General features: G+C 51.5%; 2 protein-coding genes across 2 annotated transcripts; one reads left to right on the top strand and one right to left on the bottom strand.

Moving 5' to 3' along the window:
• Window positions 1-6,787: 6,787 nt before the first annotated feature.
• Window positions 6,788-13,729, top strand: LOC142903799 (prickle-like protein 1). Its single transcript, XM_076049634.1, has 7 exons — window positions 6,788-6,979; window positions 8,644-8,757; window positions 9,845-9,982; window positions 10,132-10,335; window positions 10,438-10,624; window positions 11,451-12,410; window positions 12,496-13,729. The coding sequence occupies exons 1-7, from the start codon at window positions 6,788-6,790 to the stop codon at window positions 13,392-13,394; spliced, it is 2,694 nt and encodes an 897-aa protein (XP_075905749.1). The 3' UTR covers window positions 13,395-13,729.
• A 245-nt stretch (window positions 13,730-13,974) lies between these two features.
• LOC142903801 (uncharacterized) lies at window positions 13,975-27,034 on the bottom strand. The gene is made up of 11 exons (XM_076049637.1): window positions 26,698-27,034; window positions 26,134-26,180; window positions 25,819-25,889; window positions 25,292-25,498; window positions 24,885-24,943; window positions 24,035-24,148; window positions 23,775-23,914; window positions 22,045-22,133; window positions 21,414-21,704; window positions 16,689-16,853; window positions 13,975-15,864 (listed from the first exon to the last, which is right to left on the bottom strand). Coding segments are annotated over exons 2-11 (1,764 nt in total). The 5' UTR covers window positions 26,135-26,180; window positions 26,698-27,034; the 3' UTR covers window positions 13,975-15,237.
• Between the last annotated feature and the right edge of the window lie 8 nt (window positions 27,035-27,042).

Below are 27,042 nucleotides of genomic sequence, written 5' to 3'. Positions count from 1 at the left end.
ATGTTGTGATTGCGTTCAAAGGGAGACATTTGACCTCAACTGCCAACGGAACACCGGACATTTAAAAACTGCAGATAGATAATAGAGAAACCATTTTCTTTGGATCATTTAAACTTCCCATTGGAGCATCCCATCGCATCCTGTGGAAGCGTGTGAAGTTGGCCAATTTAAATAGAAAGGGACGAAAGAGAGGAGAAAAGAAACCCACAACCTAAATGAGTCGTGTGTGCGTTTTGGCACCCTGGAATTACACCCTGACGTCACTTCACAAATAAAACGGCTTCTAAAAAAACTTAATGAAGAAAGCGGTCCCAACTGCTTCATAGATTCCACCGTAAAATCTTCGACCGCTTTGGGCTTTATTTGTTTTTTTTCCTTCCATTGGAAAGTTGTGGCTTGAGCTCCTCGGCTCTCAGACAAAAAAAACAACAAAAAAAAACCCTCCTGACAGGAGAAGGTGCTTCTCTGACTTTGACCAAATGATCAGATCAGAGAGCGCAGAAGGTGCATCTGTCCAGCGTTTGACCCCAACCACTCACTTTTGTTTTCTGAGGCAACAGGAAAAAGAGCCGCATTCTGACATTCCTGCAGAGGTGAAGGAGAGGCAGAGGTCAGCGGTGTCCCCCTGCACAGTTTTACTGCAGAGGAAGACGCATTTCAGGAAGAAGAAGAAGAAGAAGAAGAAAGAAGGTTAAATGCAAATGTTGCCTGAGCTGACGTTAAAACCCTGGCGTGGAAATATTTGGAATTTGCATGTGGCTTTCAGTGCAACTTGTATTGCATCAACTTGTATCCACAGCGTGATGGTTGGATGACTGACATCACAGTGACATTACTCACACCACTGTGCTAAGAGGGATATTTATAGACCTCAGAAAAGGGTTATCATCATCACAGTGAGCGTTCACAGTTGGACTTTACAGAGGTGAGAGGTGAGAAGGTGAGAAGGTGAGCTACCAAGGTGAGCTACCAAGGTGAGCTACCAGCCTTCCACACGTCAGGCCGATGGTCCTGTGTCTGACTGCAGTGTGCATTGACCACACTGATTCGGCAGGTATTGGTTTGTGCGCAGTGTGCTTTTCTTGCCACTAGATGCTACCACATCAAACGCACTGTGCCTTTAAAAGATCAGAGTGGAGACGCCGTCTCGACTCGCTGAACCAGAACCATGTCGGACGCTCCAAACTCTCTTGTTAACCTCATAATAACTGTGCTGCGCAAACTTAATTTCTTTGTTTATGCACTCTGGGATTGACATGTTAAAGACTCTATTCCAGTCTAGACTCGCCGACAACATTGTGTTGACTTTGATTTTAAAAATGTCCGGGTTGTTCGAGTCTGCGGCGTGGTGCTGTGGACCGTTGGGAGCTGTTCTTTTTTCTTTTTTCTTTTTTCTTTTTGTTGGTGGTGGTGTTTCATAAAAAGGTCAGCTTTTGTTGACTCTGTGATCATAAAAAGACTTCTGCTAAACCAAGCAACCATCCTGCAAAACTTGTAGTTGTCTTAGAAGAGAGACGAAAAAAAAATAAAATAAAAAAAATTGCGTGTAATTCACCACATCCTGGCGCTGTTAAAAGCGACGCGGAGGAGGGAAAAACCTCACTTTGAAAGCTTTTATTAGGGAGAACAAACTGTGATTATAATCAGAGTCTGATTTGGCTGTTTAGTTCAGAGGAAAATGCCGACGGTGATTTGCCGTAATGGTTCCAGCCCCTTCTCGGAGGTGTTAGCCGAGAAGGCCCTCGTCTGGTCGCGCATGTTGGGAGGGGGAGGGGTCTGACGGAGGTGACACGCCCCTAACTCTTCTGCACCCCTCAGTGACTGGCTGCTCTGAAGTTGAGGGGTGTGGGGCTTGAGCCTCAGGAGGCGGGGTTTAGGATGGGGGAGGAGGCGGGGGGAGGTGGGAAGGGCTGCTGGCTGAAGGAAGCAGGGCCGGGACGACCATCTGGTGGAGCTGCTGGATCCTCACACACACACACACACACACACCCCTCTCTCTCTCCCTCCCTCCCACGCACTCGGAGAGACATCTCCATGACTTTTTCACAGTGGTCTCAGTGCTGCTGCTGCTGCTGCTGCTGCTGCTGCCGATAGAGGCCTGACTGCTTGCGTCCTGGGATTACAGCTCCTCCGGCAGAGGACCCATGCACTGACATGGAGCTCAGAGACTGGAGGAGAATCTAGGCCTGGAAATTGTTGCTTTCTTGAGTCTGTTTTTTTTTGTTTGTTTGTTTGTTTTGTTTAGTTTTTTGGTACTTGCTGCAGGAGAGTTGTCACACGCTGAGTGAGGTAAGACAGGATCACAGACCACTTGAGATGTGATGCGTTTCTTTTTTTCTTGGTCGTCTGTGCTTCATTCTGGGCTACAATATTATTTCAATAGGACATAATTGAAATCCTTGCTACTGGATGCTTGACTTCCATTGAGAGGATGGTTTGATCAATGGCAAATGATGGTTTGTTAAGAAATGTGTATTTCCTACCGAGGTGATGTAAATGCGAAGCTGATCCCACTGCAATTTGAATTCACCATGACGTTTAAAACAACCCTCTGCTGTCCACTATCCAGTGTGACAGCAGCAGCGTGAGTGTTGACTTCAGCCTTGGCCGCTGCACACAGGTGGTCTCCAGAGTCTGGCTCTGCGGACATGTTACTCCCACCCATTTGGTCTTGAAAAAACACCCTCCGCCCCTCCTCCGAGTCCTGACCAAACCTCAGCCGTGTATAGCACCTCGACTCCACGCCACACAAACGAGTTCCTCTCTGGCCCTCGCACACTCCATCATCTCCCTTCTTTTCAAGCAGGTTGCAGGCAGAGGTGCCGAGATTGAATGTCGGATTTATGACCTGAAAGGCTGGTGGTTCTGAAAGTGACCGAGCCAATCGTGTGGACAAGACATTAATATAGCATGCATACAGTTGGATGGAAGGATGGTGAATTGCAAGTTCAGGCTCCCAGAGGCAGAAAACCCTGAAGAGGAAATCTTGTTTTCCTCCAGTCGAGCCCGTCCTGCTCTGCTTGACCTCTCATTGGCCAAGTTAAACATGTTGGGTTAGTGCGAAGTGACAGAGAGCACTGTCTCAGCCTCTGTGCTTGTCCATCATCCGCTTCCTCCAGGAACACGGACAATAATTCAGACCAGAAGGCTTTTTTTTATTTTATTTAATCTGGAGCTCCATTTTACCGAGAGTAACATTGATTCGTTTTTGGAAAGTAAAGTTGTGTCGGAACCCAAAGGAGTTTAGATTTCTAACTTTTCAAACTGTGTTTTCGACAGAATACAGAGTCCCAGTTGGAAGGAAGGTCAGTGTTTAATAATTTTGCACTCTAATGAATAGTTTCCACTCAGTTGTTTCCTTGGCTTTGGGAGGTTTTTGGAGTCAGAGCTGCGAGGGAAAACCATTAAAGGTCTTCATGCTTCATTCATGACTTCTGAAGCATTGATTTCCACCTTCACCTGCAGCTCTATCTCTTCATCTTTACCTCTTTAACATTTCCATACACGTCAATCTAGCCCATTTCAACATCAGTCTGATAGCAACTCACCCACCCAACCCCCCAGCACCAAGCCCCCTCTGGCCCTCTGTGGGGCAGATCAGTCAGATATGCAGGCCTGCAGCTCCCAAAGCCATGTTAACAAGCACCTTTACAAAAGAGTGTTGGGTTGTTAAACATTCAGGACTGCAGGGGTCTGGCCAGTGTGGGAGGAGGGAGGGTCAGGGGGTGGGGGGTGAGGAACAGTGGGAAGGGGGGGAGAGTAAAAACACAACCCTAAAAGCCATCGGCCCCCTTGGTGAGAGGGAAACTTTTAAAAGGACAGCGAGAGCCGCTCTCCTTGGCTTTCTGCTGGCTCAGACGTTTTCAGCAGTGCCCGAGGAAACCACGCGCACCGCCGGCCGCCATCATGCGGATGAGGCGCTAAACGAGGCGCCGTGAGCATCGGGGGGTTTTCTCTGCAGACCCCCGGACTCAAGTCCTGCGAGTCCAACACAATTATTGAGCCTGCACCTGTTTTTTAATTTGATTTTCCAAGACTCTGACGTTGGAACATCCCAACCCTCCCTACCACCCCCCCCCCCCCCAACCCACCTGGCTGCCGACTGGACCTGTTGTGAAAAAAAAAAGCTGGGCTTCTCTCAAACAAGGCCGCATTTTCTTGCAGGTTATTTTGGTCTCATTTGCAGGTCAATGGGCCCGAGTAGAATAGAGGAGTGTCTTATTTCTCGACCGGCCCTCTGAACAGAGGTTATCTGAGCGCCGGGGAGCTTGCGATGTCACGTCGTGCAGATAACCGTAGAACATCTTCAGGGGGAGGGAGGCAGAACCGGCTCCCAGTGGAAGGAGCTCCTGGACTCCTTCACAATGCTGCTGTTGTTCAGGACGTCAGGGGTTCTACTGGGACGTGACACAAGCCAACCCTCCAGACTCTCCTCCGTATCCCCCCCCCAATGCCACGCTAGAGTTCTAAGGCATCTGTCAGGCTGGGACAGGCTTGTCCATGAGACAGGTCTGGACGTATCGATCTAAACATCGATAGTATCGATACCAGGGAGAGTCGGAGCGATACTAGGTGTGATGAGAATGATGAACTAGTGCACTAGTGAATAATTGTGTGTTGTAAGAGGGGAATTCTTATTGGATAAAAATCACAAACTTATTCAATAATCACGACATTTCAAGTGAAAAGTACGGGTGTGGCCGACTCTAGCCCTGTATTTAGTTGGCCCCACATTGATAGCCAGATCTCCAGTATGGCCCACCCCCTACTGTGAGGAAATGCTGATACGAGAGGGCCGGCCCTCTTGTGTTACTGCAGTCCATCAGAAGCCACTAGAACCAGCGCCGACAGTCCCGACTGCCAAGAGGAGGTGGGAACACAACCGTGCAGCCGACTCCCACTGCGGACTCGTGTCCGGGGGCCCGTGATAAGCGTGCGGCCTGTTCCTGCCAGTTCCCACAGCGGCGTCGGACCCGGTCGCAGTGTAAACGCGTGCATTCCTTCCTGCAGTGCCGCCGCTGTGCGTCTCACTGAGAGGAGCGGCACAGCGTCTGTGTTCAAAGGCCGTCCCACAAACTCTGGTTTTCTCAGCTGTCCCTCTGCCGCCGCCCTCCGTGCCCTTTGCCAGCCATAGGGGGTGAAGGGAACCGGGGGAGAGGGAGGGTGTTGTTGGCTGGGGGGGGGGGTGAGGCTTCTGCAAGCTGGCCCGGGGCTCCCATTTGATCTCAGCCGGAGTCCTTGGCCTTTGAGGAATGACCACAACTGGACACGCATTGGTCATGTCTGCTCGGTGCCACTCAGGCCGCTCAGGACGCTGGAGCTGAGAATTACCCCCAGTTAAAGCTCTTTAAAGTGGTCCACTCTCCAGTCTCTTGTGTTTTTCCTTGTTTTTTGAAACGGCGGAAAACTTTTTTGAATCGTAAAAACTGCATAGATCCTCTTGAAAGTGTTTCTTCTGAGGAAAAACAAAGCCAATGGTAGAGTTTCCAATAGCCAGCGTGATGGGTTGGCTTGCACTGAATGTATGCAAGTTGGTGCAGCTGCAACCTCATTCAGCTGAGATGGACTCAGTTGGTCAGAGTGACAAAAGAAAAAGAAATAACAATGACGATTTGATTCACTGTGGACCCAAATCTGGAATTCATCGTCCGCCAGTTCTTGTTTTAGAGCCCAGATGACGATGGTTCTGTTCACGTGACTGAAAGACTGCGATCCAGATGTCAAGTAGTCTCTTGGTGTGTGTGTGTGTGTGTGTGTGTGTGTGTGTGTTTTTTTTTTCGGGGCGTCCACACTTTTTTTTTTTCCCCTTGTGAACAGGCGCCTCATTTATCCAGGTTACAGTGTGTGAGGGGGGGGGGAGTCGTGGGAAGCTTGAAGGTGACGGGTCCAGTCGCCTTCGATAACCCCTTGTTTTTTTTAAATTGTTCTAATCCTGCTGCATCGTCAACCGTCCCGTCCCCCCCCCGCCCATCCTCTTCACTCGGCTTCCCATTCGTCCTCTCCTCCTGTCTCGTCGACCTCACCTGTCTGCCTCCACCGCTGCCGCTCTGGGGCCAAACAGGAGATGAAAGGAAGGACGCTCCAACACTTGCTGCTCGCTGGCAGGTTGGAAAACAAAAGGTCCACAGATGAAGGGAGACAGAGGGAGAGAGAGAGAGAGAGAGAGGGGAGAGCAAGCTGGAGGACATTCTCCATATGGTGGCCCTGTCTGGGGGCCCACGGAGTGTTTATCCAGTCCACAGCCACGACTGATTAAGTCCATCTCAGATCCCACGTGGTGGCCCCTCGGGATACAGTATGACACGGCTGCACCGCCGGTGACCGTGGGCCTCAGCATCGCAGATAAGGTTAAAAGAAAACATGTAAAAACTTTGAGAGACTCGGCCGCCGGTGTCTGGCGTTCCTCTCGCTTTTCAAGTCCGCGGCAAACTCCTCGATTATGGCGCCGGGAAGGAATGCAAAGTCTGCAAACATGCTAGCTAGCGTTGTGCTAGCTAGAAGCCTTGTTTGTGTGTTCTCTGTTGAAACAAGGGCTGTACGTCACCTCGTGAGGGATTTGAGAATTTTCCGGAGCGGCTCCACGTCCTGGGAAACCAGGTGCCGAAAGAAAACAAGGGCACACGTTGAAGCGCTGTCCTATTAATGAACATTTACATGTGAATATGAGAGGGAGGTTGCAGCCGTATGGCTAATTTCCATTTCAAGTCCTGTGGGACTCACCAACTCTGTCCTCTGTCCTCACCCTCTCACTTCTCTGTGCCCCACTCCACAGTGAACGCAGAGTCCGATGAGCCTGGCGAGCGCGGCCGTGCCCGCCGGCCTCCAAGGAGGGAGCCACCAGCGCGACCTGATGATGATGATGGAGCGCAAGGTCGGCAAGCTGACATCCGGCTTCCAGCGCAGCTCCACCTCCGACGACGACTCGGGCTGCGTGCTGGAGGAGTACGCCTGGGTGCCGCCCGGCCTCAGGCCCGAACAGGTGAGCCACGCTTTTCTCTATAAATTATACAAAACTGGGTCTTTGCGATCAGGTGGATTTCAAGGCTGCTGGGGGGGAGGGGGGGAGGGGGGTTGGTGGTGGTGCGGATGTGCGCTACAATTGGAATTATGCGTCACGATGTTGCTCTCCGCGATTGTGGAAAATTGCTTCTTAAGTCATTATTTCCCTAAATTACCACATTGAATAATAATCTAATCCCCTTGACAGATAATGAAAACAGCTCTGACCTCATTTTTTTCCACTTCCTTCTAGCCCACTTGCCTGGCCTAGATAAATGCTATTCAGCGCACGCTGGCTAAACTAATGTGCTATCTGCAGGCGCTGGATAACGCCACCTATGGGACAAAAAAAAACCCACAAAGACTTCTTTCCTTCTGAAATTTGTCACGCTCTTCCATGTGAAGATGATTTATTTTCTTTTATTTTGAAAGTCTCTAACCAGCCAGCCACTCTGAGGCCCGGATGTGTGTATCATTATTTACAAAGGCAGAGAACATTTTAAACTGGGCTCCTCTGACCGTCTGCGTCAGAAACCAAGGGGGGGGCGCTAGCTGTTAGCTGCGTCCGTGGGGTTCCGACGCTGGGAGCTTGGACTTTCCCCTGCTACCCTACCCACCATGCCATCTCCTCCAATGGGCTCAAGTCTGTCGTCTCTGAGTCCTTAACAATCTATCTGGGTTTAAAACCTCCGCCTTGTTAAGAGAAATAAAAAGCTTAAAGCCCAAACACGCACAGCCTTTTCTTTGGGGTGCTTGGGGAGTGGGGAGGGGGTCGACTGTTAAGCTTTTTTTACTGCAGACACTGGTGTAAATGGTCCATGCATTATGGGTCATTATTACAGTGAAGACACACATCAGGCTGTAGCTGTTAGCGGGCCATTGGCCAGCCCCTGAGGAACTGGATGAGGGGTAATAGAAACATGCATAATTTATAGGGTGGGGGGCCAGGGGCCGGGGGGTCAAACATTGGGGTTGATTGTCAGGGTAAATTGTTGTTGCCCCCCCCCCCCTCCTCCTCTAGACGGCCAAAGCTGCAGGAAGCCGCCCTCTGAAACACAAGGCAAAGCACATCCCACCTTCTCTTTATTATCTGACTGGCTGTAATAGCCCCTCCCTCATAAAGTTTAGTTTTTCAGTGGCTGTAGCCCAAAGGTCAAAGTGCCACAGTGGCAAGCTGCATTGTCCCCGACCCTACAGAGAGCAGCTTATGAGCTGTTGGGAGTGATTTGACCTGTTGACCCACCGGGACTCCACTCGCTGGCACAAATTCCATCACTCACTTTATTTCCACACATTTGTCCTATTAGACATCTGCGGTCTGGAATACAGGCTCTGTTTTTTTTGTTCCCCCCCCAAATCATAACAATAATATATTGCTTTAATTTGATGGATTGTAATTTGGGTTGAGACGGCCTCTCGGCTTTCAAACCAAAACACATCCATACGTGTGGATTAATGACTGCTGCATACTTGCAGATGTATGTGTTGGACAGGCTTTCCTTTTCCTCCTGCTGCCGAGCCTTTTAGGCCTCATTCTCGCCTAATTCCAAATGTTTCACCGCACCGCAACCAGAAACAATATGGCGTCCTGGAGTCCGCTGTCTAATCGCCTCTGGCCACCACATACGTCTCGACTGTCTGCAGGTCCAGTTGTATTTCTCCTGTCTGCCGGAGGATAAGATCCCTTACGTGAACAGCCCCGGGGAGAAGTTCCGAATCAAGCAGCTGCTCTATCAGCTGCCGCCGCACGACAACGAGGTGAGAGAAAATCATTTTGTAATAAAATGAAATAAAATAAAAAACAAGAATGCAGACGAGCAAACTGGTCGTTTAGCGCGGCGGCCAAGAATGTCCCTGCTTCACGTGTGTCTGTACGTGTTGCTGCCTGCTGCAAAGCCCCAGTGTCATCAGCACCTCCTCCTCCTCCTCCTCCTCCTCCTCCTCCTCCTCCACCTCCACCATCGTCGTGCCATCCCACCTACTGTGCAGCAGGGCCTTCACATCAAACTGGGGGGATTTTGTGTTCCGCGGTCTTGTCGGCATGCAGCGTGGGCACAATGCCACTTTTGACTGCATGATTTTATGGCGTTTGCACCCCCCCCCCCTCCCCACCCCCGTCAGCAGGATTCCTGTCATAGCAGTGGCTTTTTTTTTTTTTTACAAGGCGCACTCAGTGGGAGAGAAGGGAGGGGGGCGTCGGCTGAAAGAGGCTTTATGTGATGCCAGCAGCACCGCCGTGGCACCGCAGTCCCACTCGGCCGTCTCTCCTCTTTTGTTGCCTCCCTGGTTTCGCTCTAAACACACAGGCCTTGTTTGTGTAAACGTCTGCTCTCTCTCTCTCTCTCTCTCTCTCTCTCTCTCTCTCTCTCTCTCTCTCTCTCTCTCTCTCTCTCTCTCTCTCTCTCTCTCTCTCTCTCTCTCTCTCCCTCTCTCTCTCTCTGTCTCTCTCTCATGTCGGCTGGTTAAAAGACTTTGGGGAAACATCAGAAAAGGCCCTGTTGTAAAAAATGATGTTGTCAATCAGCGGGCTGTGGGTGGAGATGCTTTGGAGGGGGAGGGGCTCAGGAAGGGCAGGCCGGGGTCAAGGGGTGCCTTTGTCGGTGCTCTGGTCTGCACTCTGCCCTCTGCTCCCATACGCACCCGCGTTTAAAACCTTTTAGCAGCTCGCTACCAAATACGCAACTGGATGCTTTCAGAGGGTTGTTACCCTGAATAGAAAAATGAAAAGATTCCATTCCAACTCAAACTGACATCCGATAACTGCACCGCACGACGATGTTTCATGCTGTGATGCAAAAAAAAAAAATCTTTGTCATGTTCTCACCGGTGACCTTTGCCACCCCAGGTGCGCTACTGCCAGTCCCTCAGCGAGGAGGAGAAGAAAGAGCTGCTTATGTTCAGCGTCCAGAGGAAGAAGGAAGCGCTGGGACGAGGAACCCTGAAGCTGCTGCCTCACAGTCAACTCAGCAGCGTTTGTGAGCATGTAGGTCAAAGGTCACAGATGATGCACACTTCTTCTCTTACTTTTCATCCAGTACTACAGTGGGGCGACCCTACAGCAATAAAACTGATGCTTCGACGGAACTCCTGTGTGTTTCTGCAGCCTTGTAACCTTGTCTGCTTTGTGACTAGTGCGGCGAGGTGATCAACGCTGGGGAGATGACGGTGTCCTCCTCCAGGGCCGGTCCCGGGCCCTGCTGGCACCCAGCCTGCTTCACCTGCTCCACCTGCAGGGAGCTGCTGGTGGACCTCATCTACTTCTACCACGACGGCAAGGTCCACTGCGGGCGGCACCACGCCGAGCTCCTCAAGCCGCGCTGCTCCGCCTGCGACGAGGTAAGACCACCAGGGGGCTCCACCGCTGAGTCATTAATGACGTACGTTCAATAACAAACAAACAAACAAACAAAAGGATCTAATCCAGCCTGTTGCCGGCAGATCATCTTTGCCGACGAGTGCACGGAGGCCGAGGGCCGCCACTGGCACATGAAGCACTTTGCCTGCTTCGAGTGCGAGACCGTCCTCGGCGGCCAGCGCTACATCATGAAGGACGGCCGGCCGTACTGCTGCGGCTGCTTTGAGTCGCTTTATGCCGAGTACTGCGAGGCCTGTGGAGAACACATCGGTGAGAACTGCCGACCTTCTTTCACGATCCCCCTCGGCCACCTTTGCATGCGGAATGAAATGCAGACAGGAGCCAGCGATTTGTGCTGTTTGTGGTCGGTGTTCAAGCGGAGCCATCTGGAAAACCGTGACTGAGTATTTGATTGTCATTGCTCTGAAATCAAGGGAAGCCGACTGAAAATGAGGTCGGATTGGTATCTCCATCCTTGAGTCGCATTTGGGAGTCACGTGACACTCCTGAGTGCAGTGGCCACTAAGCCAAACCAATCACTTAAGCCCCTGCTCTACTGGCCAAAAGACCTCGTGGAGTCCCGCTACTAATTGGCATTAGGTGGCAGTGGAGCAGGCTCACCGAGCATGACGCCTCAAACAACCCGGGCGAAGGGACCCGGGTAATAACCTGCTCCGATCGGCACCGCACCGATCGGCTTGCTCTGTGAAGCTAAAGTTAATTAGCCTCTTTGCGTGGTTGACGTTTTATTTAGTTACCTGTGAGTAGCAAGTAGAGTCAGCGGCACAAAAAACACGGAGAGTTAGAGCTAATTAATGCAGCGAGGGTCTGGAATCATCGATCAAGAGCACCGAGTCCTTCAGACTGCCTGGTCCACTCCAGGCTTAAATGGTATTGGTCAGGAGCAATGGTCAAAATGAAGTCACTTCCTGTTTGTGTTCTCCTTCTTTAATAGTGCCTGAGCTAGTGCAACACCTTCCTCTCAACTTCCTTCCAACTCTGTCTGTTTTTTGTGACTGCAAACAAACTAACTGTCCACCTGCCTGGTTGCGAAGCATCCTAACTGACCTCCACCTCCCTCCCTGCACCTCCCCAGGCGTTGATCACGCCCAGATGACCTACGACGGGCTCCACTGGCACGCCACCGAGAGCTGCTTCAGCTGTGCCCACTGCAAGAGCTCGTTGCTGGGCTGCCCCTTCCTGCCCCACCAGGGCCGCATCTACTGCTCCAAGGCCTGCAGCCTGGGCGAGGACGTGCACGCCTCCGACTCCTCCGACTCGGCCTTCCAGTCTGCGCGCTCCCGCGAGTCCCGCCGCAGCGTGCGCATGGGCAAGAGCAGCCGCTCGGCCGACCAGTGCCGCCAGTCGCTGCTCTTCTCGCCCGCCGCCAACTACAAGTTCCCCGGCCTCCTGGGCGGGAACGCCGACGACACCCTGACCAGCACGCTGGCCCACATGAACCTGTCGGACGAGCACTTTTGGCGAGAACGCGGCGCCGGGGAGGAGGCAGCGGCGGCGGCGGCAGTGGCGGCAGCAGAGGAGGAGGAGGAGGAGGAGGCAGAGGCGGCACCTGAGGACCAGGTGGAGGAGTGGGCAGAGCACGAAGACTACATGACACAGCTGCTGCTCAAGTTCGGTGAGCATGGAGTCTTCCAGCAGGCCGGCGACTCCAAACCCACCGACTTCTGGGTCTCGGAGAAAGATGTCAAGTCCAAACCAGAGTCCCCGAAAGCCGGTGGAGGTGGGAGAGGAGGTGGTGGAGGTGGAGGAGGACCAGGAGGTCGAGGGAGTTTGGCGAGCAAGAAGTACCAGGCCGACATGTACTGGGCCCAGTCCCAGGACGGCCTGGGGGACTCGGCCTACGGCAGCCACCCGGGCCCAGCCAGCAGCAGGAAGATCCAGGAGCTGGAGCTGGACCACGGGGCCGGGGGAGGCTTCCAGGGGGAGGAGCCACGGTGGTTCAATGACTCTTTGGAGTGCATCACGGATGAGTTCAAGAAGACGGAGCCCGGCGTCCGGGACTCGATGGATTCACTGGCTCTGTCCAACATCACCGGTAAGTACGGTCCACAGCCGACCATGAAGAGGTTCCACACCTCGTTCTCATCTCGTTTCTAAAAACTCCTCCCTCTTTTCTCCAGGGGCTTCAGTGGACGGCGACGCTAAGGACCGGCCCCTGGTTTACTCCCTGCAAGGCTTCCATGAGCTGGAGAAGGAGGACTTTGAGAAGAGCAGCAACATGGGAACGCTCAACTCCTCCATGTTGCACCGAAGCACAAATTCCCTCAAGAGCCTCGGGTCCGAGCAGGAGGAGGAGGGGGAGGGGAAGGCAGCGGAGGGGGGGTTCCGTCCCAAGGGGGCCGAGGGGGTCTCGTCCGTGGAGAGACCCAAGTCCAGCGTCCCCGCCCTCAGGAGGACTCGCTCGCAGTCCCGGCAGCAGCAGCAGGTCACGTTCTCCGACGACGTGGTGGACAACGGCCGCTACTGCCACTTCCCTGTGCGTCCGCCACCCATGAGCGAGCGGACGCGGCGCCGGGCGTACAACTTCCAGGAGACGGACCCCGAGCTGCAGCCTGGCGGCCGCCGCCACCACCACCACCACCACGGCAGGAGGCACCGCAGCCGCAGGTCGCGCTCTGACAACGCCCTCAATCTCTTACCCAGAGAGAGGGCGCCGCCGACGGGCTACAGGATGATGGACCCCCCCGGCCCCAGCGGGTACCAGGCCTTCCAGGGCCACCGCAGCCCCGCTGCCCTGTCAGACTACCGGCTCCGGGGCCCCGGAACAGACCGCTTCCCGGGGCTGTACGACGAGCACGATGACGACTGGTGCTCCACGTGCTCCTCTTCCTCCTCCGACTCTGAGGAGGAGGGCTTCTTCCTGGGCCAGCCCATCCCCCAGCCCAGACCCCACAGATACTACTACACAGAGGACTTGACCCCCGGCACCGGGGCCACCATGTCCTCCCACCCCTATGGCCAAAGGACTAAGTCCAAAAAGAAGAAGGGGCACAAGGGGAAAAACTGCATCATTTCATAGATTGACTACTTTGCTTACGACCTTGAGCTTGTGGCTCTAACCCCCACCGCCACCGCCCCCCCTTGGTAAAAAAAAAAACAAACTGACATTTAAAACAGTCTACCAGCTATTTTTCTCCTCACAACTCCAAATATAGAGAGGTCACCGTGCAAACACCCGAGTCCTCGCAATCTATTTTTGTCAGCATGCACATTTGCAGTGTAGCCGGTAGGAAGAGAGCGTTTGTGAGAAATCTGCATCCATGCCACCGTTAACGGGACATCGACCACGTTCATCTGCTGGCCGAGGAAACTCCATGCACATGAATGTTTGCAGCAACTAACAAATAATGAAAACCGCTCAAACTGAAGACTAAACAGTAGCAGTTGGCTTGTTGTCAAGTAGATGTTTTCTTTGCTACTATGATGCAAAGGTTTTTTTTTCCTGTACAACGCTCAGTAGGAAAAAAAACAATCTGCCTATTTTTATACCCTTGAGCCCATGGCACGCTTTCCACCAAAACAGCACCATTAATTACTGGCAGTTGGAGTTGACAGTTGGGTCTTGGAGGCCCAACAGGAGTTTAATTTTTACCCCCCCCCCCCCGCTGTCACATGAGACGACAACCTAACCTTGGGTTCCTCAAGCGTGTTTTCCTCCAGGCATGCATAAGAATCGCTGCGTGTTTGTGTGTTGCAGTCCTGGCCGAGTGAGTGGGGGGGTTTGGGGGGGGGGGGTTATTTATGGCTCACTGACTGTATTGTAAGCAAACCCATTGTAACTCATCTGTATAAATGTACAAACTAGAATATAAGAGCAAGATAGATAATAAGTGTAATAAAAATGATCTATATATATCTTGATCGTCTTGTCGTCGTTGGACTCTGTTGGGCTGCAAGTCGGCACCGCACCAACAGTTGGAGCACCGCGAAGCGAAAAGGCACCAATCACAGTAACCATTGCGTATTCATTAGACTGATTTATTTATTTATTTATTTACTTTTGTATCCATCTTTTCTTAAAACTTTCCTTTAAAAAAATACAGTCAACACTTAAACTGGCAAATGCTGACAATCGCTCACCAATTACAGCTCAAGCGGTAACACACTTTACAATCATCAACGTATATACGTATGTATATATATATTTCTTATAATGCATACATTTGGTCCACACAAACAATACAAATCCTGAAAAGATGTGTTAAATTAAAAGCCGGATGCCGGTTATTAGAGGCTGACGGTGATTCAGAGACACGACGCCTCTGAACCTCAGCCACTCTGCGTTCCTGGCGGCTCCTTATCATGTGCAACTGCTGTGATGAGCGCCGTGACGCGACTGGCGAGGAAAGCAATAGCACGCAGCAATGCTAATAATGTGGAGCATTTTCCTTCTCTTCTTTTTCCTTATTTTGCTTTTGCTCCGCTGTCCATCGCCTCTCATCAACTGTTCATACTGCACGCTGCTGTTCCACATGTGACCAAAAGCGTTGCCATGCACGGTGAACATGATTCCTATGCCACTTGAGTATTCTCCGTGTCCACACTGCATGTCAGATCATTCTTAACTTTTTCCCTACGCTGCAAGTTTAAAAAAAACAAAAACAAAAAAAAGCTTGGCCATGTCATTTCAACCGTTGCTTAGAACATGGAGAGATAAATCACTCTGGGTGTTGTGAGGGTTCGTTAATAATCACATTATAAACTGTCAAGTACAAAAATGTTGTGAATCAGACAAACAGCAGACAAACTGGGGACATGGTCCATTACTGGCTGCGCTCTTCCTGGCCCAGCTGCAAAAAACGTCCTCGATGCGGTACATTGTCAGCATTTTCTTGCGTGTGTTTTTTTTTCCTCTGGCCACATCAGACGCGTCTGTTTTGCGGCTCCGCCACCAGGATGCAGATCCTGGTGCCGTTGGCGGCCTGGACTTCGCACCAGGGGCCCTCGGCATGGATGTAGCACGTGACCCCGCAGGGCACCTTGTTGCCCTTCGGACGCTCGGAGTAGGGCGGAGGCGGCCTGGTGGAGACCACGCTGCTGCTGGCCTTCAGCTCCCAGTAGCGGTCGCTGTGCAGGAAGGGGAGGCGGTCCGGCACCCAGCCCGGCCGGAAGCAGCTGATGCTGTGCCACATCTTGGGGTTGAACAGTTGGTTGTTCTTCAGCTTGGCGCCGTGAGCGCTGTACAGCTGCACGCGCTTGGACGGGCCGGGGGAGGAGGGGCTCTCCGACGGCGCCGGCGTGGAGAAGGAGCCGTTCTCCGGCAGGGGCGTGGCCACCTTCCCTCTCTCGGGCTCCTCGGTGCCCCCGCCTGGCTTTTCCTTCTCGGCCTTGACCCCGGCGCTCCTGGACGGACTCCTGTCCTCCAGTTTGAAGGAGATCTGCGGTAAGTCCTCCCCCTCCTCCCCCACCTCCCCCTCCTCCACCACGCGGGCCAACCAGGCCGGGTTCAGGGTGTCGGAGTCGGACACTTGTCTCCCTTGCGCGATGATCTGGGAGCAAGACAACAAGAAGGTCGGGGGGGGTCATGTGGAGTTCTTGTGGTTTGGCTCGGCCTGAATTAGCCAGGTTGTTTTTTTTAATTACTTCAACATTTCAACGAGGCCTCTTCAGGGTTTTAGGGGTTTCAAGGTTTGTAGAATTAGTCATCGGTTGGCCGTTGTACAATCCCTAAAGTAGTTTATTTAGGGTTTAGTAGGTTAGGGTTTGGTCGCTAGAGGAAGAGGAGGAAACATCAGAGAGGCACAAAAACAACGTCTGCCACTTTGCTTTTGATGCTCCAAAATTAGGACAGAAGGAGGCTAAAACTGTAGCGCACACGCCCAGCCAAGACCTTTGTGTTTACCAGAAATCCTTCCTCAAACATGTCAAATTAAAAGTTAGCGGGTTCAGTAGCCGCTCCCAGCACGGCCGCTCCCAGCACGGCCGCTAGCACCGGCAAATCATTTTGCATCAGTGTCGCTAATTGCCCCCTTATAGTGAAAGTTAAGTTAAAGTCCTAGTGAGTGTCACATCCTAAAGGATGCAAAACTTGTTCTCTGCATTTGACCCACCAACCCCTGAAGGAGCGGTGGGCAGCAGCGTTGCCGCCTGGGAATCGTTGGGTGATCAAACCCCCCCCAATTCCGACCCGGAATACTGCGAGCCAAGCAGGGAGGCAATCGGTACCATCTTTCCGGTCTTTGGTATGACCCGGCCAGGGATCGAATCCACAGCCTACCAGTCTGACTCCTTCTCTGCAGGATATCAGGACGCCCCACACCCGACAGCCGCCCCTCCCCCACCAACCACCCCCACCCTCCGCAGCTCCACCTACCTGGTCCAGCTCCTTGACGAAGTGCCGGAGGTCGTCCAGGCAGCGCTCTTGGATCTCCAGCAGGTTCTTGTCCAGCGAAGCCTGCAGCAGCTCGTCCAGCCGCGGCTCCTTGGCCACCAGCATCTTCACCACCGTGCGGAATGTCTCACAGTCCTGCGTGTAAAGCTGCACAGGGGCAAAACGGAGACGACGTCAGGAATGTCAACGCACACACGCGCGGGAAGAAACAACGACTGAGCTCCTCGTGTTGAAATTAGCTGTACGAGACTCATTCACACAGTGACTCTACTTAAAAAGCACGGACATTTAGGGACAAAACTTTGGTGTAGAAAAGCAGACTGACTTTTTCACATCAGTTGAATCTGCTAATGAAAGAACCCGGTTAGCGGTGGCCTGGTGTATGAACCCGCAGGTGTGTGTGTGTGTGTGACCGTGCTGCCCTGACACAGAGCCCAGCGAGGTGTGGGAGTTATGTTGCGCCATTCTCGGAGCTGCAACATAACAAGCTCTCACGTCCCTCTCCCATTTTTTACTGCTTGTCCAAAACGGCTGTTAGCTCCTTTACGAGAGTCCCAGGTGCAGCCTCGCAAAAAAAAAAAAAAAAATGTCCTTCGCCACCTGGAGGGGGGAGAGAAAGACCGAAGGCTCGGGGAGAACTAACTAACTTCTGTAAAGAAAAATGCTGCTCGTCGACTCAACTCGAGTTCCGAGCCTTGAGCAGAACGCAGAGCCGCTCAGTTTCGGCCCAGACTGAAACCACCGACTGAAACACACATTCCACAGTGTGTTTGGGCTTACTCACACGGTCAGTTTGAACACTTATTGAGTTAAAAAACAAAACAGAAAACAAGCGTCGCACTCAATGTTTGGAGTTTTGGCTCAAACTTCTGTGCAAGAAAAACTGGGTTGCAGATTGTTTTTCAAATCCTTTGTTAAGACAAAAGCGACGTGCTGCGGTGCGACTCCTTTATCGAGTCCATCGTGACCCCGGTGGCGGCGGCGGCAGCAGCAGCAGCGTCGGAGGGAGCCCCAGCAGGGCGGAGCTCCGGGCTGCGCACGCGAAAGGTCATCGAAACACAATAAAGGAACAATGAGGATGGAAACAATTTGGCACATGGGAACCACTCGCTGCGTTTTAGAGCAACCAAAAGAAAACACGCCGCAGGTTTAAACAGAGCAGAGCCGTTTATAGTCGCTGTCAGTGAGCCAAAGAGTGAAGGGAGGTCCTTTTTTCTGTTGTTGTACCAGTTTGTTTGTTTTTTTTTAATAGTCCAGTCAAAAACTATAATATGTTATAACATAAAACTTACCCACCTGAGTTTAACATATTCAAGCAGGGTTAGTTTCAGCCTCCTTCCTTCTTTGGAGTTCCGTCTGATACAGAGCCAATAGAAACTTTAACCAGCTTTTCACTGAGAAAAGTTTTTTCCTAGAGAGTTCCATCCAGTCCTGATAAAACTCGTAGTATCTCCCGGCTCTTCCGCTGTGATTTGTTTTGCGTCAGAGTGCTTTGGGAACTTCTCACCACTTTATCTATCGAGGAAGCCGACTGGTCGCGGAATCCACGGTAACTCTGAGGCCGACCCACCGGAAATACCATCTGCTGGATGTCGTCAAGACGGATGAGCGAGATTTCGAGGTTCCAAGTCTGAGCAAAGTTACGGCCCCTTAAAGAAACGTTCCACCTGCTACTTCTTGGATTGATCACCGTCCCCAAAGGAAACTGACTGGTTGCGACATCCAATGACGGTTTAACGGAGACGACGCTGCTGCTGGAAAACACTTTTCCACTGCAGGACGGTGATCCAGCCCTCGCATAAAGTTGAAGGTCTCTTTGATGGCATTCAGATTATTCACCCACTTTACCAACTGATAGACAACCGGTGGTTGTTTTACAGCGACCGGAAAGCCATTACATCCTCCCAGATCACAAAAACACACCGCACACATGCACAGTAGGAGGAGGAGGAGGAGGAGGAGGAGGAGTCCACTTCACGTAAACTGGGGCAGAAATATCCCAGACTGCGGCACATGTTTGGGCTCCGGCTGATGATTTAATGTCGGGCAGATCATGTCAAGCGAACTCGCCGCGCCACATAATGACAGCGCTGGCCTCCGACCACAAGGAGGCCCGAGACGCACGACACGTGTGGCCGCGCCGCGGTAAGCGCCACGGGTCGGCGTGGTTCCACAACACAGGTTCGGAGTGGGACTGTGTGTGAGTGACCACGTGATCACGGTGGCAGGTCAGCTCCAGACGGCCGGGCACTCTTGACTCTTGACTGGCAGCCGGAAGAGTCGGCGGTGGACAAAAACCAGTGCATTGCAGTCCGGATTTGTGCAAATGCAGCACAGGAAGAACAGAAGGAGGCTCACGAGACATTTTCCTCCTTTCCTTCGCAATGTGAAGAGTTTCCAGACTGAGGCCCTCTCTGACTGGCTGAGCAAATCGGTCAGTGGAGACAAAAGCCCGACTGAAGCTGCTGGAGCTGGACGAGAAGGTTCACCCCACTGACTGGACCAGCACAACTCCACAAGTCCACTCATGCTGCTCCCACAACATGGCCTCTGTTGACCGTGACTCCGCTCTAGCCTCCCACTACCCCCACTAAGGCTGCCAATGAACTCACCTCCAACATAACGTATGGGAGACTCTGCTGCTGGCATGCCTTTGTAGTGCAGTGAGATGAGGAGCATCATTCCAAACTCAATCCGTGACTGGTGCTCCCAAACACGCAAACCAATTCACTGCACTTTAGTTTCCTGAACAAACAGGAAGGCTGCTGCTTTTTTTTCGGACCCGAGCTGAAAGCGAGGTTCCGACTCCTCGGAGACATGATGATGCAGGCTGATACTGCAGGGGGCCACACAGAAACACGCCACATCGGGGGTGGGCGGGGCCTCCTGTTCCAGGCCCAGGTCTAGATTGTGTGTGTGTGTGTGTGTGTGTGTGTGTGTGTGTGTGTGTGTGTGTGTGTGTGTGTGTGTTGTGGGAGGGGGCGAGGGGTCCTGCATAATGAGGGGAGCCGGGTTACGACCGCAGGCCTGGGAAACATTAGGGGACATTTTTTTTTTAAAAAAAGGGCCGTTTTAATGAGTGGAGCTGCAGAGCGGAGCCTCTCAGCGGACCGGGCTAATCGCTGAGCTGGATATGTTTCATTTGCGCGCTGATTGAGATGATGAATGGACTCTGAAAATCACTGCCAGGCGCTGGAGCGGCACCTCCAAGTTTGCCTTTTCTGTTTTCCTTCCTGAATCGTGTTTGTTATTCTCGCTTGTGTGTTTTGCCTCAGCGGCCAGTCGGTCTGTCTGGTGACGAGGTTTTGGGAATCGCAGCAGCAGCAGCAGCAGCAGCAGCAGCAGCAGCAGCTACACAGTGTCCGGCACAAAGAACAAAAAGAAAAAAAAGACAAAAAAACAGCGGCGACGAGCCGCCCCGTCAGTCGGGATGTTTACTGCGTCGATGAATAGCTCTGAGGTTTTTGCGATTTATTCTGAAATGCCGAGACGGCCGCAGGCAGGAAGTCGTTACAAGACAACTGCAGAGAAACACGCAGCTCCGCTTTTTGTGACGAGTCTATTTCCGAGCGTGTCGACAGCGCCGTGATGACAGGGTGGTGTCCCATCAGACAAATAGGGCTTGTAGAGACGGCAAAAGGAGAGAGAGAGAGAGAGAGAGAGAGAGAGAGAGAGAGAGAGAGAGAGAGAGAGAGAGAGAGAGAGAGAGAGAGAGAGAGAGAGGGGTGAGCGGGTGAAGCAGTTTAAGACAAACTTCAGTTCGAGACACTTTTGAAGTTTTGAAGTCTCTGCGTTACACAACAGACTGACTTTAATGATCAGCGGTGCGTCGGGTCCAAGCCTCGGGCAGGAGCAGCTTTTTTTGCACAGGTCTGACATTGGCAGAGGGGCGTGTGCGTATGTGTGCGTGTGTGTGTGTGTGTGTGTGTGTGAGGGTGTGTGAGGGTGTGTTAATGCCAGGGGAGGCCGGGCGGCACCGTGGGTGGGCCGTGGCCCTGGATCCTGCAGGCCAATTCCTGCCCTGCCTTAACGGGAAGAGATAAGTGGCACTGTGGCGCAGCAGCAGCAGCAGCAGCAGCAGCAGCAGCAGCAGCGGCTGGCGGTCTGCAGGGAGAGCGTCACGCACGCCGTCAGCGCCGAGGCCTTTCTGCTGACTTCACGTCGCTCCGCCGCCGCGACGCAGCGAGCCGAGGCGTGTCGAGCAGAGCTGCGCTTCCTGGATCTCGGCCAGACGGGTCTAATTACGGCTAATGATTCAAGTGCAGAAAAACGACAAAGTGGCGAGGAGCGGTTGCTGAGGGGTTGAAGGTCTGATTCCCACCAGGGGGCCTGTCCGTGTGGCAGCTGCAGGCCCCTCCCACAGTCCCAGAGCCATCAGGCTCTCAATGGAGCGGAGGTGTGAGTGTGGCCTGTTGTTTGTCTCTCTGAGCGACCCTGCCGTGAACTGGCCGCTCCACCTGGGCCGAACCCTGGTCCCCCCCCCCCCCCCCCCTCCCCTCCTCTCCCCCCCCACTGACTCCAGCACCGGCTCCACACAATGAAACGTAGTCGTGATGAGGGATGTAACGATCATCAGTAACCGGTGGAGCGAGTGGAGGTTGCATTTGTGAGGTGAATGTGCCCTTTGTGACATCACAAAAGGCAGAAAACTGAATTAAAGTGACCACACGGCGATGGGTGGTTTTCCTGGAGCGGATCTCTCGCTACCTTGGTGATTTCCAGAGCCTTGGCTTTGATGGTGTCCGAGCGGCGAGCCTTCACTCTTTCCTCCGTCGACAATTTTGGCTCGGTGCCGGCAGCCCCCACCTCCTCTTCCTCATCTTCCTCCTCGTCTTCCTCCTCCTCCTCCTCTTCCTCCGCCCGTCGACCTCGTTCCTCCGCCCCCGCCTCCTCCTCCTCCGTCTTCACCGACGTCTCCTTCGCAGACGCGGCACTCCTCTCCTGCCGGGCCAAGGGTTCAGGGTTCAGGGGGGAGGTCGCCGGCTCTGGAAGCTGGTTCTGATTTCAAAGAAGTTCAAATGGAGACAGAGAGGCTCTTTTACGGGTGTTGAGTTCTTGTTTTTTTCGCGCATGTCGTCTCGCGTGTCACATGTCGAGCAGCTTTTCTTTTTTTTTTAAATGGAAACGATAACACATGGAGGGCTTCGGTGACCCCGTGTAATTGTTTCCTTGTTATTCTAAAACATTAAAAAGATTATTTTCAGGGCTTTTAAATCAATACATTAAACATGTGCTGACGAGACAGTGTTGCTACTATCCAATCAAATAAATTGGATAAGTAATGCAACATAGTATATACAGTTCTAATAAATATTTCAAACGCTTTTGTTTTTCTTACCTTTGAAGACGCTGAGCTGTGGGTGGATCCCTCCACGCTGCTGCTGCTGCCGCTGCCGGGAGTTTGGCTCGGTGCCACGTTGGGCTTCACTGTGGACAAAGTGAGAGGAGAGACTCAGACAATCCCCCTGCAGCAGCGATTTGAAGACGTGTTCAGAAATATGATAGGTTTGCTGAAACAAGGTAAGGTGAGAGAATCAAAAGAGAAACAACGATGGTCTATCATTACAATCCACAATGACTGGGGTGTGATTAGTGGAGCGACACATACTCTCATTTTCTTCTTTTCACAAGTCCCACCTCACCTCACAAGTGCGGCTTAGCACCATCTAGTGGACTGTAGAGTAAGTGGATTTGCAGCTTATTGTATGAGCGTGTCAGTTTCTTGTCTTTGTCCCAGTAATTGTGGACTGCCATGTGCTCTATTGGTAAAAAAAAAAAAAAAACATACAAAAAAAAAGAAAAACAAGCAAAAAAAAAAAAGCATGACACCAGTCTCTCATCCTGCAAGAACACTGATTTTTAAACTGATTTTTTTCAGGCCTTGCAGGTGGCAGAGCAGTGCCCCACATATATATATATTTATTTTAAAAGGCAGTTAATCAGCTTCTGTGTGCACAAAACGTCTCAGCAGAAAACTGTTTCTGTTGGCCTAATTAGTCTCCCAGATGGAGACGGTGGTGGTGGTGGTGGGGCGGAGCTGCCGTTTTATTGCAACATCAAAGGAAGCAGCAACATGAAGCTTAAAACACGATATTATGTTTGCGGGTCTCAGAGACCGAAGAAGCAAAAGATTTACAGCCGTGCACCAGAAACTAAGCTGGGCTCAGATCCCCATTGGGACAAGAGATGGGAATCAGTACATTTCATTAGCGCCACGTCGCTAATTAAAGCAGGGAAAGCCAAAATGACAGGACCACCTCCCCTGACCCCCCCCCCAACCCCCCGCGAGTCAATTGGAAGATGCTGTTAAGCTACTTTCCAACTGGAGAAAAAGGTCACGCCGAGGCTCCGGAGCCGAGCTGCCACCAATAAAGCCCAGGGATCCTTTTCCCAGCCGCCGAGAGCGCGCACGGTGTGAGCGCAATTAACGTCTTAACGTGTTTCAGCACAACCGCCGGCCCTGACATCACGCCCTGGAAACAGATGCTTCACCTCATTACCCTCCCTGTAAACTGGGCGGGGGGGGGGGGCCTCCAGCCCAGCGCTGCAGATGTGAGCGGTGCATTTAGTTGCCCAGCGAGCAGCCCTCATCTACGGCTTCGCTTCTTCAGGTTCTGCGGGCTGCAGCCAATCACCGCGTTTCAGGTGACCGGCCGCGGCAGAGTGTTACATTCCAGTCGGGCGGCAGGTCAGACAAGCCTGAGACCGTTAGCGTTGGGTCTTTGTAACGGACACAAAGGCGGCGTTGTGACAGAACCCGACCTTTTCCTTGCCGCTTTCAGCAGGTTGTAAAACGCACCTACGACACCTAGAGGGAGGATGTTTTGAACGTCATCCCATTCAACTGGAGGCGTTGGGATGCGCAGGTCTTGCTATCGCTGCAGCCTTTAGACAGTGATTACACATTGCAAATGCTGCTGTCGCCAAACCAGCACTTAGAAGTTAAAAGCAAGTCATCTTGATGGAGCAGCGGAGCAAGGAGCGAACACATTCTATTCTCGGCTTCATCAGGATTGCAATGAGAACTCGTGGATGTTGAAGGCTGTCATGTCTTTTAGAGACACTCACACTTTTTGCTGGACTGGTGGTGGGCGGGGCCATGGTCCTTTTCTGGTGAGAAGCTGCCGCGGCTGCTGCTGCTGTTGACGGGTGGCTGGTCACGGCTACTGGGAGAGCGCCCCCGTTTGCCAGTCACTGGTAGCGAGCCCCTGTTAAAGCAAGAAGAGCAAGTTTGCGTCATTAAAAGAAGGGTTTCAAAAGTTGCCCAATTTTTAACCAAGTCTCCAACAGTTCATGGTATTTGCATCTGAAAGCCAAACCCAGCGTACGGATGTGGCTTCCTCTCTGGACCGGATCTCTGATGGGAGCCAGAGCCGGAGCCGGAGCCGCGGCCTCGGGCTTGGTGGTGGTGGTGGTGGTGGGGTCGAGGTCTGCCGTGGCTCCTGAGGAGGAGAAAACAAAGAAAATCACAGGTCAGGAACTGGAAAAGTTACTTTAAAGTAAATGAAAGACATCTTTGGGGTTCACACACTCGTTGTCTCTGTTGATGAACACAGTCAGACGGCAGATGTTACTCTGATTTGAGCACACGCTGACTGACAGCCTGACTAACGTTGAGCTTCTTTCGGTCGCACGTGTGATGAAGAAAAACTACCTCCAACTTCCTTAAGCTGGTTCAAACTTCTGTATTCACACAGCAGCCTGTGGACCTGGAGGGTAAATGTGAGCCAAAGCCACCTGGTTGTCACGACCTCGGCCTGACCTCCATCTCAAACAAAGAGCAGGTCTGATGAGGCCACAGACGTTTACGACGTGCGCACTGTTTGAAGTAGCCAAGATTCTGCAGCAGTGAAGTGGCCAATGCAGACCACGACTTGGATCAAAAGAGTGAAAAAAAAACAGCGCTTGTAACATGTTCAATGAGAAGTTAGAGGTACTCCTTAACAAATTTGACAGGCCTGTGGAGCTTGGCCAAGGCACAGTGCTCTGCTAAGAATGTCTGAGGTGTGTGTGTGTGTGTGTGTGTGAATCAGAAGTGTTGCCATCCAACTGCTGTTTGCTCTCAGGGTATGAGGTCTGTGACATACTGAGTACCGCTGCTAAAAAAGGGGGCTCTGACTCCACCTGGTGGCAAACTGAGAGAATGCGAGTCAGACGCTGCAGACAGAAATCTGTTACCTTGACTCGAGCTGATGTCTCAGGTCGTGTCTGCCCAAACCTTGTTGGTGGTAATAGTCCTGACAAGAGAGAGCAGAGAACAAAGGAAAAAAATGACCATTTACATCATGCAAAAACAATCCAACAGCCTTTCAGAGTCAGACTAATATTAAGCTAACGGACACAGATTTAGAAGCACCCATTTTCTGCAGCTTTGTTGTCAGCCAAACACAATTCCGAAAGTTCTGCTTCCACTACCAGATAATGGAGACACTGTATTGCCTTTAGTTTAAAAAAAAAAAAAAAAAAAAAAAAGACTCAGAAAATACTGCAAACACAACACATAACACAACTAAACAATACTCAATAATAAAAAAAAAATCAGCTGATGGTTAAAGAACAGACTGGAGTTAATTATTTGTGCATACGTGTCGGGGAGGTGGAGAATTCCTTTGATAACTGGGGTTGTCATCCAAGTATCGGCGGTCCGGTGGCGGGTAGTAACCTTCGTCATAATACTCTCTTGCATCCTGGTAATTCTGAGGGCCACCGCGCCAATACTCGTGCGCGTAGCCGGGGTCGTACTCTTGACCGTGGCCACCGTTCACAACGCTGACAACTCGTTCGACTGTCACCTGGGAAGGTACATGGCAACACTGAGTTTCAGGCCAATAGCCTTAGAAAAGTCAACTAAGAGCAAAGGCTGCTGGTTTGCTTTAAAATGGTTCTGAAAGAGATACAAATGACAAATTATTTTTTTTAGAGGTGCATTTAAAATCAAATTCTATGTTGTACTCACACGTCGCACACGTACTCACAATGTTTTGAAACAACACTTAGAATTGGTTAGATTAGATAGTTTCTTTCTATTAAAATGATACTTTTAAAAAGGAGACAATGGAAACAGCAAAAATCAGGCAAATCAAGCTAAAAACATCATCATACAAACTCTCACCTCTCGTTCATCTCCCAAGAAGTGCTCCTCGTATATCTGTCTGATTGATGACCGACTATGGTGATACGCCACTGAAAGAAATAACGTCATCAGACCATTCAAAAGCATTTCTACTGACTCCCTAATGCTCAGAGTACATGCATTCCAGACAGAAAGCTATGCATTCCAGTGTTGTTAACCATTAGCATCCAGCTAATGCCCACCACAACATGCACCGGCGAAGAAGTGGATGTGGAGCAGGACAGTTTCATCAATAGTATTAGCTGCTGAAATGTTCTGAACAACCAACTTGAGCAACTTTACAGCTGAACTTACTTTCAGAAGGAATTACTTCGTGTTCGTGTCTGGTGATGATGACGGACCTGTAAAAAAAAATAAATAAATAAATAATAATAATAATAATAATAATAATAACAATAATAATAATAATAAGTGGGGGTGGGGGCAAGCATGTGTTGAATTGTACCACACTGTGCAGTGGTAGGTAACCGCATTTGAACCTGTCCACAATCTTATGTGCTGTCAGATATATCAGTGCAGTCTATTAGTGTCTGCTACAGTTCAGTTGTGCGGAAGACTCGTGTTGTCGATGTTATACTGCTCGTTTAAGTATTTCCCCCGAATGTCCCGCAATGTATGTCCTTTAACGCCATCTCTGTATTGCCCGGCAAAACTTTGCTGTGTTGACTATATATTGAGACTTGACAGGTTTCCTCCACTCCACTGTGGAATGACGTGACTAAACGACGGGTGGAAACAGGTCTAAACGTTTAATCAAGTCAAGAAGAAGCTGTGAATACAAGAGAGTAGGAGGTGCTCCGCGAACATCGCTGAACGCGGGGGGGGGGCAATTGACTAAACTGGGACGAGCTCACTCACCAAAGGTCGCTTTTTTTAGATGCCGCTGGCGTCAAAGATGGATTCGCATGTTCGTCCGACCGCCGAGGATGGGCAACGGGTCAACTATCAAATCAAAGCACCCCACATGTGGACAAATTCTTATAAAACATCCATGATAACACAACCACAAACCGAATGTGTTGTGGCGTCTGCGCAGCTTCTTCCGGTTGATTCGTCATTTCCTTCCTCCCGGAAGGGATGAAAGCGGTGACGTCTCCCCCTGGTGGCGTTTATCAAGAAAAAAGAAAAAAAACTATCCAAACTTTATTTAAAAATGACAAGGTTTGTTGTAGGAGACCGTGTGGAAGTAATGGAAGATTTACT

This window comes from Nelusetta ayraudi, unplaced genomic scaffold, assembly GCF_046127955.1.
Source record: "Nelusetta ayraudi isolate G7.1 ecotype Tasmania unplaced genomic scaffold, CSIRO-AGI_Nayr_v1 ptg000119l, whole genome shotgun sequence".
Lineage (NCBI taxonomy): Eukaryota > Metazoa > Chordata > Actinopteri > Tetraodontiformes > Monacanthidae > Nelusetta > Nelusetta ayraudi.
Note: the sequence above shows the minus strand (reverse complement) of the source record. Positions and strands in the feature narration are given on the sequence as shown.

Coding starts and splice junctions, on each gene's coding strand:
- LOC142903799 (XM_076049634.1), top strand. CDS start 6,788: ATGAGCCTGGCGAGCGCGGCCGTGCCCGCCGGCCTCCAAGGAGGGAGC. Junction 10,336..10,437: donor GCTGCTCCGCCTGCGACGAG/GTAAGACCACCA, acceptor TGTTGCCGGCAG/ATCATCTTTGCCGACGAGTG. Junction 10,625..11,450: donor GGCCTGTGGAGAACACATCG/GTGAGAACTGCC, acceptor GCACCTCCCCAG/GCGTTGATCACGCCCAGATG.
- LOC142903801 (XM_076049637.1), bottom strand. Junction 21,705..22,044: donor ACAGCTCAGCGTCTTCAAAG/GTAAGAAAAACA, acceptor CTTTGAAATCAG/AACCAGCTTCCAGAGCCGGC. Junction 15,865..16,688: donor TCGTCAAGGAGCTGGACCAG/GTAGGTGGAGCT, acceptor TCTTGCTCCCAG/ATCATCGCGCAAGGGAGACA.